Consider the following 17,500-nt stretch of genomic DNA (forward strand, 5'->3'; position numbering starts at 1 on the left):
TTTAGAGGACTGTATAGGGAACAAGGGGCATATATAGGACAGTATAGGAGAAGGGATATACAGGACCGTATAGAGGAAGGAGAAGGATATGCAGGCCAGTATAGGGAGAAAGGGAATATACAATGCCGTATAGAGGAAGAAGGGGCATATACAGGACAGTTTAGAGGGATTTACAGGACCGTATAGGGAAGAAGGGGCATACACAGGACAGTATAGGGAGATTGAATGTACGGGACAGTATAGAGGGAAAAGGCATATACAGGACAGTAGAAGGAGAAGTGGAATATTCAGGACAGTATAGAGGAATAAGGTGCATATACCAGGCTGTATAGTGAGAAGGGCATATACAAGACTGTATAGAGGAAGACGGGGCTATAGAGGACATTATAGATGGAACATACAGGACAGTATAGAGAGGAGGGGAAATATACATGACAGTATAGGGAGGAGGGGCATATACAGGATGGTATAGAGGAAGAAGGGGCATATACGGGACAGTATAGAGACAATTTACAGGACAATATAGCGGAAGAAGGGGCATATACAGGACAGTATGGGGGGGGATATATATATCGGACAGTATAGAGGCAGAAGGAGCATATACAGAACAATATAGGGAGAAGGGGAAATATATACGACAGTGTAGGGAGAAGGGGATATACAGGACAGTATAGAGGAAGAAGGGGCAGATACAGGAGAGTAGAAGAAAGCAGAATATACAGGACGGTATAGGGAGAAGGGGAATATACAGGACAGTATAGAAGCATAAGGGGAATATACAGACAATATACGGAGAAGGGGGATACACATGACAGTATAGGGAGAAGGGGGAATATATAGCACACTATAGGGAGAGGAGGCGAATATACAAGACAGTATAGGGGGGATATATAAGACACTATAGGGAGAGGAGGGGAGGTATCATACGGTCTCCTCCCCGATATCCTATAGAATATAGGCCCGCGAGGGCAGGGCCCTCGTCCCTCTGTACCAGTCTGTCTACTGTAACTTGTATATGTATTCTGTATGTAACCCCCTATGTCCAGCCCCATGGAATCAATGGTGCTCTATAAATATATAATATTAATAATATTAGATTAAGTGTCATGGCTCCGGTTGATTTCTGAGCTTCTCCTCGTCATCGCAGGGGTTGATGGTCACGTCGTCTCCCGGCCCTTGATGGAAAAGGTGCAAACAAAATCCTATGAAGCTGCTCTACGAAAAATCACATTTCCACATGTAAGTCTGGATATGACAAGACGGCTGGTATAACTTGATATTTTTAGGTATCAGCTTGCCATGCATTGCATTCGATTGAACATCTGTCTCTTTCCCCAGCGCCATCTTGTATCCTGTGCCCAGGCCTCCCGACTGCTTCTCTTTCAGTTCCCTGAACATCTCGAGTTGTGGCAACTGGGACAGACAAATGAATCCGGTAACACTGAATACCCAGATTAAAGAATTGTATGTCAAATTCACAGACTTGGGCAATTGTTGGCTTCCTCTATGCTTTACACTGCAGCTCTGCTTGTTCACATTTAATGAGGTATAAGCATATGGGAAGTCCATAGGAGGAGGGTTCACGTTCGAAAAAGCTAAGATAGAATTAACTGAGCAAAGAGAAAATGTAAGAACTCGCTTAACATATAATAAGCGAGAATCCCGGAAATTAGCATTAACCCCTTCACGACCTAGGACGTAATGGTACGTCCTAAATCATGAAGGGGTGATCACCATTGGTAGTGATCCCCGCACATGTCTGCTGATTTGTACAGCAGACGTGTGCCGCACAGGTGAATCTGTGATCCACCTGTGCCTGTTAACCTCTTAAATTGTGCTGTCAAAATGTGACTGCGCGATTTAAAGAGACACAGCGGGGAACGAGCCTTTCACAGGGAGCCGATGGTAGCACAGGGTCATGTGATGACTCCTGTCGCTATCATGACGTAGTTCCTGTTACAGCCGCCTGTAACAAGAATGTAGCATTTCTTTGTCGCTCCTAATTGGGAGACCCAGACAATTGGGTGTATAGCTACTGCCTCCGGAGGCCACACAAAGTATTACACTTAAAAGTGTAAGGCCCCTCCCCTTCTGGCTATACACCCTCCCGTGGGATCACGGGCTCCTCAGTTTTCATGCTTTGTGCGAAGGAGGCCACACATACACGCATAGCTCCACTGTTTAGTCAGCAGCAGCTGCTGACTATGTCGGATGGAAGAAAAGAGGGCCCATACTAGGGCCCCCAGCATGCTCCCTTCTCACCCCACTTTTAGTCGGCGGTGTTTGTTAAGGTTGAGGTATCCATTGCGGGTACGGAGGCTGGAGCCCACATGCTGCATCCTTCCCCATCCCTTTTCGGGCTCTGGGTGAAGTGGGATTTTACCGGTCTCCAGGCACTGAGACCGTGCTCCATCCACAGCCCCTGGAGAATCTGCTGGAATGGAGCTGAGTATCGTCAGGGACAGGCCCTGCTACGTCAAGGTACTCTGTGTCCCCGTACATATCGCGCGCACACCGCAGCATTGCTGGGTGTGTTAGTGCGCCGGGGACAACAGCGCTGCGCGCTGGTGCCATTCCTATCTACAGCTCTGCTGAGAGGGGACATGTATTTGAAACTGCCGCGCCGGCCGCTGTTGTCAGTTTTTTCGCTGCGGCGCGGCTGAGACTTGTGGTGCGCCGGGGACTTCTGCGCTGGCCGTGCATACATGACGGCCGCGCTTATTACTCGAGTCCCCGGCTTTTTGCGGCCTAGTTTCGTTTCGTTCCCGCCCCCAGGCCTGCCAGTCAGGGGAAGGGCGGGACGCTGTACAGAACGTCAGCGCAGAGGGCTGGAGTCTGCTTTGCATACTCCAACCCTCACACTGGGCACAGTGGGACGCCAGTTTCCCGCACTTTGTTTGAGGCACGCCCACGGTCCGCCCCTCTTCACAGGACGCCGGCAGCCATTCCTGTGTGCAGTCTGAGCTGGAGAGAGGAGACTGGGAGACCCAGACACGGGATTCTGGTGCCCACACACCCGCTTTTCAGCGGGCGGTAAGCTGCCCTCAAGGGCTGACCCCCACTGGTGCCGAAGTGTATATTTGTATTTTATGCTTGCAGCTATACATTGCACTGTACGGTCGCGGTGATTCTCTCCTATATACCCTCCTAGATTACTCAGAGGACACAACAGCATGTCGACCGCAAAAAGCAAAGGTGCCAAGGCACAGGCTTTCTATGCTGCTTGTACCGCATGTGGGGCTGTTCTACCGGCAGGTTCCACTGACCCCCACTGTGTGCAGTGCTCGGCCCCTGTAGCACTTGCTCGGCCGGGGCCTCTGCTGGAGGTGACCCAGGGAGAACCACCTGTGAACACTGTCCAGGTGACCGGGACGGAGTTTGCAGTTTTTGCTGACAGATTGTCTGTGACTATGACTAAAATTCTTGAAACATTGCAGTCTAGACCAGTACCTCAGGCCATGGGCACTGTTAACTCATTGCTCCCTGGTCTCCCTCAGTTGGAACAGCTCCAGGATCCGGGGGTGTCACTTGCATCCCAGGGTGATGGCTCTGACACGGACGACAGTCCCAGACAGCCTAAACGAGCTCGCTATGAGCGGCCCTCGACTTCATCACACTGGTCAGGGTCCCAGCGGGACGACTCTCTGTGTGATGAGGCGGAGGTAGCTGATCAGGATTCTGATCCTGAGACCGCTCTCAATTTGGATACACCTGATGGTGACGCCATAGTGAATGATCTCATAGCGTCCATCAATAAAATGTTGGACATTTCTCCCCCTGCTCCTCCTGTGGAGGAGACAGCTTCACAGCAGGAGAAATTCCATTTCAGGTATCCCAAGCGTAAATTAAGTGTATTTCTGGACCACTCTGACTTTAGAGAGGCAGTCCAGAAACACCACGCTTATCCGGATAAGCGTTTTTCCAAACGGCTTAAGGATACACGTTATCCTTTTCCCCCTGACGTGGTCAAGGGCTGGACCCAGTGTCCCAAGGTGGATCCTCCAATCTCCAGGCTTGCAGCTAGATCCTTAGTTGCAGTGGAAGATGGGGCGGCACTTAAAGATGCCACTGATAGACAGATGGAGCTCTGGTTGAAATCCATCTATGAGGCTATTGGCGCGTCATTGGCTCCGGCATTCGCAGCCGTATGGGCACTCCAAGCTATTTCAGCTGGTCTTACACAGATTGACACGGTCACACGTACATCTGCTCCGCAGGTGGCACCCTTAACCTCTCAAATGTCTGCATTTGCGTCTTACGCGATTAATGCTGTCCTAGACTCTACGAGCCGTACGGCAGTGGCGTCCGCCAACTCCGTGGTTTTACGCAGAGCCTTGTGGTTAAGAGAATGGAAGGCAGATTCTGCTTCCAAAAAGTGTTTAACCAGTTTGCCATTTTCTCGTGACCGACTGTTTGGTGAGCGCCTGGATGAAATCATTAAACACTCCAAGGGTAAAGATTCTTCCTTACCTCAGCCCAGACAAAACAAACCCCAACAGAGGAGAGGACAGTCGGGGTTTCGGTCCTTTCAAGGCTCGGGCAGGTCCCAATTCTCCTCGTCCAAAAGGACTCAAAAGGATCAGAGGAGCTCAGATTCTTGGCGGACTCAGTCACGCCCAAAAAAGACAGCCGGAAGACCCGCTACCAAGGCGGCTTCCTCATGACTTTCGGCCTCCTCTCTCCGCATCCTCGGTCGGTGGCAGGCTCTCCCGCTTTGGCGACATTTGGCTGCCACAGGTCACAGACCGTTGGGTGAGAGACATTCTGTCTCACGGGTACAGGATAGAGTTCATCTCTCGTCCTCCAACTCGCTTCTTCAGAACTTCTCCACCTCCCGACCGAGCCGATGCTCTGCTGCTAGCGGTGTCCACTCTAAAAGCGGAAGGAGTGGTGACCCCCGTTCCTCTTCAGGAACAAGGTCACGGTTTTTACTCCTACTTGTTTGTGGTACCAAAAAAGGACGGGTCATTCCGTCCCGTTCTGGATATAAAACTGCTCAACAAGCACGTAAAAACCAGGCGGTTCCGAATGGAATCCCTTCGCTCCGTCATCGCCTCAATGTCTCAAGGAGATTTCCTAGCATCTATAGACATCAAGGATGCTTATCTCCACGTGCCGATTGCTCCAGAGCACCAGCGTTTTCTACGCTTCGTTATAGGAGACGAACACCTTCAGTTCGTAGCTCTGCCTTTCGGGCTGGCGACAGCCCCACGTGTCTTCACCAAGGTCATGGCAGCAGTAGTAGCAGTCCTGCACTCTCAAGGGCACTCTGTGATCCCGTATTTGGACGATCTACTTGTCAAGGCACCCTCTCAGGAGGCATGCCAACACAGCCTGAACGTTGCGCTGGAGACTCTCCAGAGTTTCGGGTGGATCATCAACTTTTCAAAGTCAAATCTAACCCCGACCCAATCGCTAACATATCTTGGCATGGAGTTTCATACTCTCTCAGCGATAGTGAAGCTTCCGCTGGACAAACAGCGTTCACCACAGACAGGGGTGCAATCTCTTCTTCAAGGCCAGTCACACCCCTTGAGACGCCTCATGCACTTCCTAGGGAAGATGGTAGCAGCAATGGAAGCAGTCCCTTTCGCGCAGTTTCATCTCCGTCCACTACAATGGGACATTCTCCGCCAATGGGACGGGAAGTCGACGTCCCTCGACAGAGACGTCTCCCTTTCTCAGGCGGCCAAGGAATCTCTTCGGTGGTGGCTTCTTCCCACCGCTTTGTCGAAAGGAAAGTCCTTTCTACCCCCATCCTGGGAGGTAGTCACGACAGACGCGAGTCTATCGGGGTGGGGAGCAGTGTTTCTCCACCACAGGGCTCAAGGGACGTGGACTCAGGAAGAGTCCACCCTTCAGATCAATGTTCTGGAAATCAGAGCAGTGTATCTTGCCCTACAAGCCTTCCAGCAGTGGCTGGAAGGCAAGCAGATCCGAATTCAGTCGGACAACTCCACAGCGGTAGCGTACATCAACCACCAAGGTGGAACACGCAGTCGGCAAGCCTTCCAGGAAGTCCGACGGATTCTGACGTGGGTGGAAGACACGGCATCCACCATATCCGCAGTTCACATCCCAGGCGTGGAAAACTGGGAAGCAGACTTCCTCAGTCGCCAGGGTATGGACGCAGGGGAATGGTCCCTTCACCCGGACGTGTTTCAGGAGATTTGTCGCCGCTGGAGGATGCCGGACGTCGACCTGATGGCGTCACGGCACAACAACAAGGTCCCGGCCTTCATGGCACGGTCTCACGATCACCGAGCTCTGGCGGCAGACGCCTTAGTTCAAGATTGGTCGCAGTTCCGGCTACCTTATGTGTTCCCACCTCTGGCATTGTTACCCAGAGTGCTGCGCAAGATCAGGGCCGACTGCCGCCGCTCCATCCTCGTCGCTCCAGACTGGCCGAGGAGATCGTGGTACCCAGATCTGTGGCACCTCACGGTAGGCCAACCATGGGCACTACCAGAACGACCAGACTTGCTGTCTCAAGGGCCGTTTTTCCATCTGAATTCTGCGGCCCTGAACCTGACTGTGTGGCCATTGAGTCCTGGATCCTAGCGTCTTCAGGATTATCTCGAAAGGTTATTGCCACCATGAGACAGGCTAGAAAACCATCCTCCGCCAAGATCTACCACAGGACGTGGAAGATATTCTTATCTTGGTGCGCTGCTCAGGGAGTTTCTCCCTGGCCTTTTGCATTGCCTACTTTTCTTTCCTTCCTGCAATCCGGGTTGGAAAAAGGTTTGTCGCTCGGCTCCCTTAAAGGACAAGTCTCAGCGCTATCTGTATTTTTTCAGAAACGCCTAGCGCGACTTACTCAGGTACGCACGTTCCTGCAAGGAATTTGTCATATCGTCCCTCCTTACAAGCGGCCGTTAGAGCCCTGGGATCTGAACAAGGTTCTAATTGCTCTCCAGAAGCCGCCTTTCGAGCCTATGAAGGATGTTTCCCTTTCTCGTCTTTCACAGAAAGTGGCCTTTCTAGTAGCGGTCACGTCTCTTCGGAGAGTGTCCGAGCTAGCGGCGCTGTCATGCAAATCTCCCTTCCTGGTGTTTCACCAGGACAAGGTGGTTCTACGTCCGATTCCTGAGTTTCTCCCTAAGGTGGTATCACCCTTTCATCTCAATCAGGATGTCACATTACCTTCCTTGTGTCCTCATCCAGTTCATCAATTTGAGAAAGGTTTGCATTTGTTAGATCTGGTCAGAGCACTCAGGATCTACATTTCCCGCACGGCGCCCTTACGCCGCTCGGATGCACTCTTTGTCCTTGTCGCTGGTCAGCGTAAAGGGTCGCAAGCTTCCAAATCCACCCTGGCTCAGTGGATCAAGGAACCAATTCTTGAAACCTACCGTTCTGCGGGGCTTCCGGTTCCTTCAGGGCTGAAGGCCCATTCTACCAGAGCCATGGGTGCGTCCTGGGCATTACGGCACCAGGCTACGGCTCAGCAGGTGTGCCAGGCGGCTACCTGGTCGAGTCTGCACACCTTTACCAAGCATTATCAGGTGCATACCTATGCTTCGGCGGACGCCAGCCTAGGTAGACAAGTCCTTCAGGCGGCGGTTGCCCACCTGTAGGACAGGGCTGTTTGACGGCCCTATCACGAGGTATTCTTTTACCCACCCAGGGACTGCTTTTGGACGTTCCAATTGTCTGGGTCTCCCAATTAGGAGCGACAAAGAAGAAGGGAATTTTGTTTACTTACCGTAAATTTCTTTTTCGCTCCTAATTGGGAGACCCAGACAATTGGGTGTATAGCTACTGCCTCCGGAGGCCGCACAAAGTACTACACTTAAAAGTGTAAGGCCCCTCCCCTTCTGGCTATACACCCCCCCGTGGGAGCACGGGTCCCTCAGTTTTTTGCTTTGTGCGAAGGAGGTCAGACACGCACGCATAGCTCTACTGTTTAGTCAGCAGCAGCTGCTGACTATGTCGGATGGAAGAAAAGAGGGCCCATACTAGGGCCCCCAGCATGCTCCCTTCTCACCCCACTTTCTGTCGGCGGTGTTTGTTAAGGTTGAGGTACCCATTGTGGGTACGGAGGCTGGAGCCCACATGCTGATTCCTTCCCCATCCCCATTAGGGCTCTGGGTGAAGTGGGACTTTACCGGTCTCCAGGCACTGAGACCGTGCTCCATCCGCAGCCCCTGGAGAAGCCGCTGGATATGGAGCTGAGTATCGTGAGGGACATGGCCCTGCTCCGTCAAGGTACTCTGTGTCCCCGTGCATACGCGCGCACACCGCAGCATTGCTGGGTGTGTTAGTGCGCCGGGGACATCAGCGCTGCTGCGCTTGTGCCATTTCCTCACTACAGCTCGGCTGAGTGGGTAGACCAGGGCGAACGGTCGCGCCGGCCGCCGGGGTCAGTCGCACTGCGACACGGCTGGGACTTGTGGTGCGCCGGGGACTTCCGCGCTGGCCATGCATATATCACGGCCGCGCTTATTACTACAGTCCCCGGCTTTTGCGGCCTAGTTCGTTTCGTTCCCGCCTCCGCACCTGCCAGTCAGGAGGAGGGCGGGACGCTGTACAGACCATCAGCACTGAGGGCTGGAGTCTTTTTTACATACTCCAGCCCTCACACCAGGCACAGTAGGACGCAGTTTCCCGCACTTTGTTTGTGGCACGCCCACGGTCCGCCCCTCTTCACAGGACGCCGGCAGCCATTCCTGCCTGCACGCTGAGCTGCAGAGGGGAGACGGGGAGACCCAGACACGGGATTCTACGGCCTCATACCCGCTGTTCAGCGGGCGGTAAGCAGCCCTCAAGGGCTCACCCCCACTTGTGCCGTTTGTGTACCTGGTATTTTGTGTTTGCAAATACTGACACTGTACAGTCGCTGGTGTTCTCGGCTATATACCCTCCTAGATTACAAGGAGGCAACAGCATGTTGTCCGCAAAACGCAAGGGTGCCAAGGCACAGACGTTATATGCTGCCTGTACCGCATGTGGGGCTGCTCTACCGGCAGGTTCCACTGACCCCCATTGTGTGCAGTGCTCGGTCCCTGTGACACAGCCGGGGCCTCTGCTAGACGTGACCCAGGGTGTACCACCTGTGAATGCTGTCCAGGTGACAGGAACGGAGTTTGCAGCTTTTGCTGACAGATTGTCTATGACTATGTCTAAAATTCTTGAAACATTGCAGTCTAGACCAGTAACTCAGACCACGGACACTGTTGAATCATTGCTCCCTGGTCCCCCTCAGCTGGAACACTTCCGTGCTCCGGGGGTGTCACACGCACCCCAGGGTGACGACTCTGACTCGGACGAAAGTCCCAGACAACCTAAACGGGCTCGCTATGAGGGGCCCTCAACTTCATCTTACTGGTCAGGATCCCAGCGGGACGAATCTATGGGTGATGAGGCGGATGTAACTGACCAGGATTCTGATCCTGGGACCGCTCTCAATCTGGATACACCGGATGGTGACGCCATAGTGAATGATCTTATAGCGTCCATCAATAAGATGTTAGATATTTCTCCGCCAGCTCCTCCTGCGGAGGAGTCTGCTTCACAGCAGGAGAAATTCCATTTCAGATATCCCAAGCGTAAATTAAGCTCTTTTCTGGACCACTCTGACTTTAGAGACGCTATCCAGAAACCCCACGCTTATCCTGATAAGCGGTTTTCCAAACGGCTTAAAGATACACGCTATCCTTTCCCCCCTGACGTGGTCAAGGGCTGGACCCAGTGTCCCAAGGTGGACCCTCCAATCTCCAGGCTTGCAGCTAGATCCTTAGTTGCAGTAGAAGATGGAGCGGCACTTAAAGATGCCACTGATAGACAGATGGAGCTCTGGTTGAAATCCATCTATGAAGCTATTGGAGCGTCGTTGGCGCCAGCATTCGCAGCCGTATGGGCACTCCAAGCTATTTCAGCTGGGCTTACGCAAGTCGACTCAGTCACACGTACATCTGCTCCGCAGGTGGCACCATTGACCTCTCAAATGTCTGCATTCGCGTCTTACGCGATTAATGCTGTCCTAGACTCTACGAGCCGTACGGCGGTGGCGTCAACCAACTCCGTGGTTTTACGCAGAGCCCTATGGTTGAGAGAATGGAAGGCAGATTCTGCTTCCAAGAAGTGCTTAACCAGTTTGCCTTTTTCTCGTGACCGATTGTTTGGTGAGCGTTTGGATGAAATCATTAAACACTCCAAGGGTAAGGATTCATCCTTACCTCAACACAGACAAAACAAACCCCAACAAAGGAGGGGTCAGTCTGGTTTTCGGTCCTTTCGAGGCTCAGGCAGGTCCCAATTCTCCTCGTCCAAGAGGACTCAAAAGGATCAGAGAGGCTCAGATTCTTGGCGGACTCAATCACGCCCAAAAAAGACAGCAGGAAGAACCGTTACCAAGACGGCTTCCTCATGACTTTCAGCCTCCTCTCTCCGCATCCTCGGTCGGTGGCAGGCTCTCCCGCTTTGCCGACATTTGGCTATCACAGGTCAAAGACCGTTGGGTGAGGGACATTCTGTTTCACGGGTACAGGATAGAGTTCAGCTCTCGTCCTCCAACTCGTTTCGTCAGAACGTCTCCACCGCCCGACCGGGCCGATGCTCTGCTGCAGGCGGTGGCCGCTCTAAAGGCGGAAGGAGTGGTGACTTCCGTTCCTCTTCAGGAACAAGGTCACGGTTTTTACTCCAATTTGTTTGTGGTGCCAAAGAAAGACGGGTCGTTTCGTCCCGTCCTGGATCTAAAGTTGCTCAACAAACACGTAAAAATCAGGAGATTCCGGATGGAACCTCTCCGCTCCGTCATCGCCTCAATGTCTCAAGGAGATTTCCTAGCATCAATAGACATCAAAGATGCTTATCTCCACGTGCCGATTGCGCCAGAGCATCAGCGTTTTCTACGCTTCGTTATAGGAAGCGAACACATGCAGTTCGTAGCGCTTCCTTTCGGGCTGGCGACAGCCCCTCGGGTCTTCACCAAGGTCATGGCAGCAGTGGTAGCAGTCCTGCACTCACAGGGTCACTCTGTGATCCCGTATCTGGACGATCTGCTGATAAAGGCACCCTCTCAAGAGGCATGCCAACACAGTCTGAACGTGGCACTGAAGACTCTCCAGAGGTTCGGGTGGATTGTCAACTTTTCAAAGTCAAATCTAACCCCGACCCAATCACTAACATATCTTGGCATGGAGTTTCATACTCTCTCAGCGATAGTGAAGCTTCCACTGGACAAGCAGTGCTCGCTGCAGACAGGGGTGCAATCTCTTCTTCAGAGCCAGTCGCACTCCTTGAGGCGCCTCATGCTTTTCCTAGGGAAAATGGTGGCAGCAATGGAAGCAGTCCCTTTCGCGCAGTTTCATCTGCGCCCTCTACAAGGGGACATTCTCCGCCAATGGGACGGGAAGTCGACGTCCCTCGACAGGGATGTCTCCCTCTCTCAGACAGCCAAGGACTCTCTCCGGTGATGGCTTCTTCCCACCTCATTGTCAAAAGGAAGGTCGTTTCTACCCCCATCCTGGGCGGTGGTCACGACAGATGCGAGCCTATCAGGGTGGGGAGCAGTGTTTCTTCACCACAGGGCTCAGGGTACGTGGACTCAGAAAGAGTCCACCCTTCAGATCAATGTTCCGGAAATCAGAGCAGTCTGTCTTGCCCTGCGAGCCTTCCAACAGTGGCTGGCAGGCAAGCAGATCCGGATTCAGTCGGACAATTCCACAGCGGTGGCGTACATCAACCACCAAGGGGGAACACGCAGTCGGCAAGCCTTCCAGGAAGTCCGGCGGATTCTGACGTGGGTGGAAGACACAGCATCCACCATATCCGCAGTTCACATCCCAGGCGTGGAAAACTAGGAAGCAGACTTTCTAAGTCGCCAGGGCATGGACGCAGGAGAATGGTCCCTCCACCCGGACGTGTTTCAGGAGATCTGTCGCCGCTGGGGGATGCCGGACGTCGACCTGATGGCGTCACGGCACAACAACAAGGTCCCGGTTTTCATGGCACGGTCTCACGATCACCGAGCTCTGGCGGCAGACGCCTTAGTTCAAGATTGGTCGCAGTTCCAGCTACCTTATGTGTTCCCACCTCTGGCATTGTTGCCCAGAGTGCTCCGCAAAATCAGGTCCGACTGCCGCCGCGCCATTCTCGTCGCTCCAGACTGGCCAAGGAGGTCGTGGTACCCGGATCTGTGGCATCTCACGGTAGGCCAACCGTGGGCGCTACCAGACCGTCCAGACTTGCTGTCTCAAGGGCCGTTTTTCCATCTGAATTCTGCGGCCCTGAACCTGACAGTGTGGCCATTGAGTCCTGGATCCTAGGGACCTCAGGTTTATCTCATGAAGTTGTTGCCACCATGAGACAGGCGAGGAAACCATCCTCCGCCAAGATCTACCACAGGACGTGGAAGATATTCCTATCTTGGTGCTCTGCCCAGGGAGTTTCTCCCTGGCCATTTGCATTGCCTATTTTTCTTTCCTTCCTGCAGTCTGGGTTGGAAAAAGGTTTGTCGCTTAGCTCCCTTAAAGGTCAAGTTTCCGCGCTATCCGTATTTTTTCAGAAACGCCTAGCGCGACTTCCTAGGTTACGCACGTTCCTGGTGAGAGCACTCAGGATCTACATTTCCCGCACGGCACCTATGCGCCGTTCGGATGCACTCTTTATCCTGGTCGCTGGTCAGCATAAAGGGTCGCAAGCTTCCAAATCCACCCTTGCGCGGTGGATCAAGGAACCAATTCTTCACACCTACCGTTCTGCTGGGCTTCCGATTCCATCTGGACTGAAGGCCCATTCTACCAGAGCCGTGGGTGCGTCCTGGGCATTACGGCATCAGGCTACGGTTCAGCAGGTGTGCCAGGCGGCTACCTGGTCGAGTCTGCACACTTTTACCAAGCATTATCAGGTGCATACCTACGCTTCGGCGGATGCCAGCCTAGGTAGACAAGTCCTTCAGGCGGCGGTGGCCCACCTGTAAGAAAGGGCTGCTTGACAGCCCTATCACGAGGTATTCTTTCTTCGGCGCTCCATTGGGAGACCCAGACGATTGGGTGTATAGCACTGCCTCCGCAGGCCACACAAAGCAATTACACTAAAAAGTGTAAGGCCCCTCCCCTTCTGGCTATACACCCTCAGTGGGATCACTGGCTCACCAGTTTTCTGCTTTGTGCGAAGGAGGTCAGACATCCATGCATAAGCTCCACTGTTCAGTCAGCAGTAGCTGCTGACTATATCGGATGGAAGAAAAGAGGGCCCATACTAGGGCCCCCAGCATGCTCCCTTCTCACCCCACTTGCGGTTTGTAAGGTTGAGGTACCTATTGCTGGTACGGAGGCTGGAGCCCACATGCTGTTTTCCTTCCCCATCCCCCTGAGGGGCTCTGAGGAAGTGGGATCTTTCCGGCCACCAAGCCCTGAGGCCGGGCTCCATCCACAGACCCATAGAACCTGCTGGATGTGGAGCGGGAGTGCCGTTCAGGGACAAGGCCCTGCAACTTTCAGGTACTCTGTGTCCCCGTATGGCAGGCCACGCACACTCCAGGCTTGCTGGGTGTGCTAGTGCGCCGGGGACTGTAGCGCTGTGCGCTGGGCTTATAGTCCCTGCAGATTACTGGGGGACTTTACGTGTGGGGACCGCCGCGCCGACCGCCCCTGGAGCGGCGGCGCAGCTGCGACTTGTAGTGCGCCGGGGACGCGCCGACCGCGCTTTTACGGCGGCGGCGCTTCTAACTTTAGTCCCCGGCTTTTGCGGCCTAGCGCCGCTTCGTTCCCGCCCCCACCCTGTCACTCAGGGACAGGGAGAGACGCTGTTCTATAGCAGCGCCGAGGGCTGGAGCCTTATTTGCATTCTCCAGCCCCCTTTACTAGACACAGTGGGCGCCGGGTTCCCGCTCTTGTCTCGGGCACGCCCTCGGCCCGCCCCTCTCCTCTGGACGCCGGCAGCCATTCCGGCACGCAGAGCGGGAAAACGGAGACACTGAGCTACCAGCACAGGATTCCGGTGCCACACACCCGCTTTTGTGCGGGCGGTAAGCGGCAACTAAAGTGCTGACCCACTAATGCCGAAGTGTCCTGTTGTACTTTTGTACGGTCGCTATTCAGGATGCAGACCTAGAAACAGCAGCAAAAGATCAGGGGTGCTAAAGCACAGACTCTATATGCTGCTTGTCTTGCATGTGCTGCAGTGTCATGTGTCCTTTATGCTTGTATGCTTTACATTGCACTGTAAGGGCTATTCTTGGCTGTCTACCCGCCTAGATGGCTAGACAGCGGCAGCAAACAGCAATGGTGCTAAGGCACAAGCTTTCAATGCTGCTTGGATTGCATGTACTGCAGAGTTTATTTTCATGCTTGTACATTCACTGCATGTCGCTATTCTTGGCTAATGCTCCTTGATGACTAGACAACAGCAGCAGAAAAGCAAAGGTGCTAAGGCACAAGCTTTCAATGCTGCTTGGATTGCATGTGCTGCAGTGGTTATTTTCATGCTTGTATGCTATACATTCACTGTATGTCGCTTTTCCTGGCTAATGCTCCTGAATAACTAGACAACGGCAGCAGAAAAGCAAAGGTGCCAAGGCACAGGCTTTCTATGCTCCTTGTACTGCATGTGCTGAAGTGTTTATTGTACTTCATGCTTGTATGCTATACATTGCACTGTACGGTCGCTATTCTTGGCTAATGCTCCTAGGTGGCTAGACAGCAACAGCAAAAAAAAAAAAAAAAAAAAAAGCATGGGTGCCAAGGCACAGGCTTTCTATGCTGCTTGTGTGTGCAATTACTCAACGGGGTCTCTGCTACAGGTGGCCAAAAGAACCACCTGTGATCCCTGTCCAGGGACAGGGACGGAGTTGCAGTTTCCGCTGATATATTGTCTGTGGCTATGACTAACATCTTACAGACTTTGCAGTCCAGACAGACCTTGGGCAATGTTGATTCAATGCCCCTGGCCACCCTGATTTCGAAACAAATCATGGCTCCAGGAGGGTCCCATGCATCCCAGGGTGCAGGCTCTGACACGGACGACAGTCCCAGACGGCCTAAGCGAGCTCCCTAAGAACGGCCCTCGACTTCATCACAGTACTTTCTGTATGATGATGCAGACGTAGCTGTTCAGGACTCTGATCCTGAGACCGCTCTCAATCCGGATACACCGGATGGTGACGCTATAGTGAATAATCTTATAGCGTCCATCAATGGAAGGTTGGGTATTTCTCCCTCAACTCCTCCAGTGGAGGGGTCAGCTTCACAGCAGAAGAAATCCCTATTTCGGTATCTCAAGCGTATATTGAGTACTTTTCTGGTCACTCTGACTCCAGAGAAGCAGTCCAGGAACACCACGCTTATCCCGATAAGCGTTTCTCCAACCGTATTGAAGATACGCGTTGTCTCTTCCCCCCTGACGTGCTCAGGCGCTCCAAGGGTGGATCCCCCAATCTCCAGGCTTGCGGCTAGATCTATAGTTGCAGTGGAAGATGGGACTTCACTTAAAGATGCCATTGACAGACAGACATAGCCCTATCGGCGGGTCGGTTGCCCCGGCATTCGCAGCCATAGAGGCACTCCAAGCTATTTCAGCTAGTATTGCGCAGAGGGACGCGGTCACATGTACATCTTGGCCGCAGTAGCGTCCTTCACCTCGCAATGTCGGCATTGCGACTCAAGCTGTTTATGCTGTCCTGGACTCTACGAGCCGTACGTCAGTGGCGTCCGCCAACTCCGTGTTGTTCCGCTCATAGTGTTAAGGGATTGGAGCAGATGCTGCTTCCACAAAAGTGCTTAACCAGATTGCCTTTATCTGGTGACAGACTGTTTCGTGAGCAGTTGGATTAAATCATTCAACTGTCCAAGGGTACGGATTCTTCCTTACCCCAGCTATCAAACAAGACCCATCAGGAGAAGGGACAGTCGAGGTTTCGGTCCTTCCCAGGCTCGGGCACGTCCCAATTGCCCTCGTCCAACAGGACTCAAAAGGCTCAGAGGGGCGCAGGTTCCTGGCGGGCTCAATCACGCCCGGAGAAGGCAGCCGGAGGAACCGCTACCAAGGCGGTTTCCTCATGACTTTCAGCCCTCTCTCTCCGCGTCCGCGGTCGGTGGCAGACTCCCCCGCTTTAGCGACATTTAACTGCCACAGGTCAATGGCCGGTGGGTGAGAGGCAGTTTGTCGCAAAAACTTCCTCACCGGCCGAGCCGAGGCTCTTCTGCAGGCAGTAGGAGTCGTAATCCCGGTTCCTCCTCAGGAACAAGAGACACTTTTTACTCCGATCTGGTCGGGGTGACAAAATAGGACGACTCCTTCCGTTCCGTTCTGGACCTTAAACTGCTCAACAAGCACGTGAAAACCAGGCGGTTCCGGATGGAATCCCTCCGCTCCGTCATTGCCTCAATGTCTCAAGGAGATTTCCTAGCATCAATAGACATCAGGATGCTTATCTCCACGTGCCGATTGCTCCAGAGCACCGGCGTTTGCTACGATTCGTTATTGAAGACGAGCATCTTCGGTTCGTAGCCCTACCCTTCGGTCTGGCGACAGCCCCACGGGTTTTCACCAAGTTCATGGCAGCAGTGGGACCACTCCCGCACTCTCAGGGTCACCCTGTGATCCCTTACTTAGACCATCTACTTGTCAAGGCACTCTTTTAAGAGGCATGCCAACACAGCCTGAACATGGCGCTGGAGACTTCCCAGAGTTTCGGGTGGGTCCTCAACTTTTCAAAGTTAAACCCAATCGCTGGCATATCTTAGCTTGGGGTTTCACACTCTCTCAGCGATGGTGAAGCTTCCACTGGACAAACAGCGGTCACTACAGACGGGGGTGCAGTCTCTCCTTCAAGGAGACACCTCATCCAGAGGCAGTCCCTTTCACGCAGTTTCATCTGCGTCCACTTCAATAGAACATTCTTCGCTAATGGGAGGGGAAGTCGATGTCCCTACACAGGAACGCCCCCCTTTCTCAGACGATCAAGGACTCTCTTCAGAGGAGTCCACTCTTCAGATCAATTGTCTGGAGCTCTGGGCAGTGCATATGGCCCTGCAAGACTTCCTGCAGTGGCTGGAAGGCAAACAGTTCCGAATTCAGTCGGACAATCCACAGCGGTGGCATACATCAACCACCAAGGCGGACTACGCAGTCGGCGAGCCTCCCAGGAAGTCCGCCGGATTCTGCTAGGGGTGGAAGACAGAGCATACACCATATCCGCAGTTCACATCCCGGGCGTAGAAAACTGGGAAGCAGACTTCCTCAGTCACCAGGGCGTGGACGCAGGAGAATGGTCTCTGCACCCGGACGGGTTTCACGAATCGGCACAACAGCAAGGTCCCGGTTTTCATGACGATCAAAGAGCTCTGGCGACAGGCATCTCACGGTCGGTCAACCGTGGGCACTACCAGACCGGCCAGACTTACTGTCCCAAGGGCCGTTTTTCCATCTGAATTCTACGGCCCTGAACCTACTGTGTGGCCATTGCGTCCTAGATCCTAGTGTCCTCAGGATTATCCCACGGGGTCGTTGCCACCATGAGACAGGCTATGAAGCCCACGTCTGCTAAGATCTA

At 53.3% G+C, this 17,500-nt stretch overlaps 2 protein-coding genes across 2 annotated transcripts in view; one reads left to right on the top strand and one right to left on the bottom strand.

The window, feature by feature from the left end:
- UTP4 (UTP4 small subunit processome component) overlaps positions 1 to 17,500 on the top strand; it is a 480,982-nt gene that overhangs the window by 436,412 nt on the left and 27,070 nt on the right. Inside the window, exons 8-9 of the mRNA XM_075326019.1 lie at positions 1,148 to 1,239; positions 1,339 to 1,435. Of these exons, the coding sequence (XP_075182134.1) occupies positions 1,148 to 1,239; positions 1,339 to 1,435 (189 nt within the window). The remainder of the gene's footprint in view (positions 1 to 1,147; positions 1,240 to 1,338; positions 1,436 to 17,500) is intronic.
- The window catches only part of PSMD7 (proteasome 26S subunit, non-ATPase 7), a 627,368-nt gene that overhangs the window by 25,186 nt on the left and 584,682 nt on the right, over positions 1 to 17,500 (bottom strand). The window lies entirely within an intron of this gene.

The sequence above is a fragment of the Anomaloglossus baeobatrachus genome, chromosome 10 (assembly GCF_048569485.1).
Source record: "Anomaloglossus baeobatrachus isolate aAnoBae1 chromosome 10, aAnoBae1.hap1, whole genome shotgun sequence".
NCBI lineage: Eukaryota > Metazoa > Chordata > Amphibia > Anura > Aromobatidae > Anomaloglossus > Anomaloglossus baeobatrachus.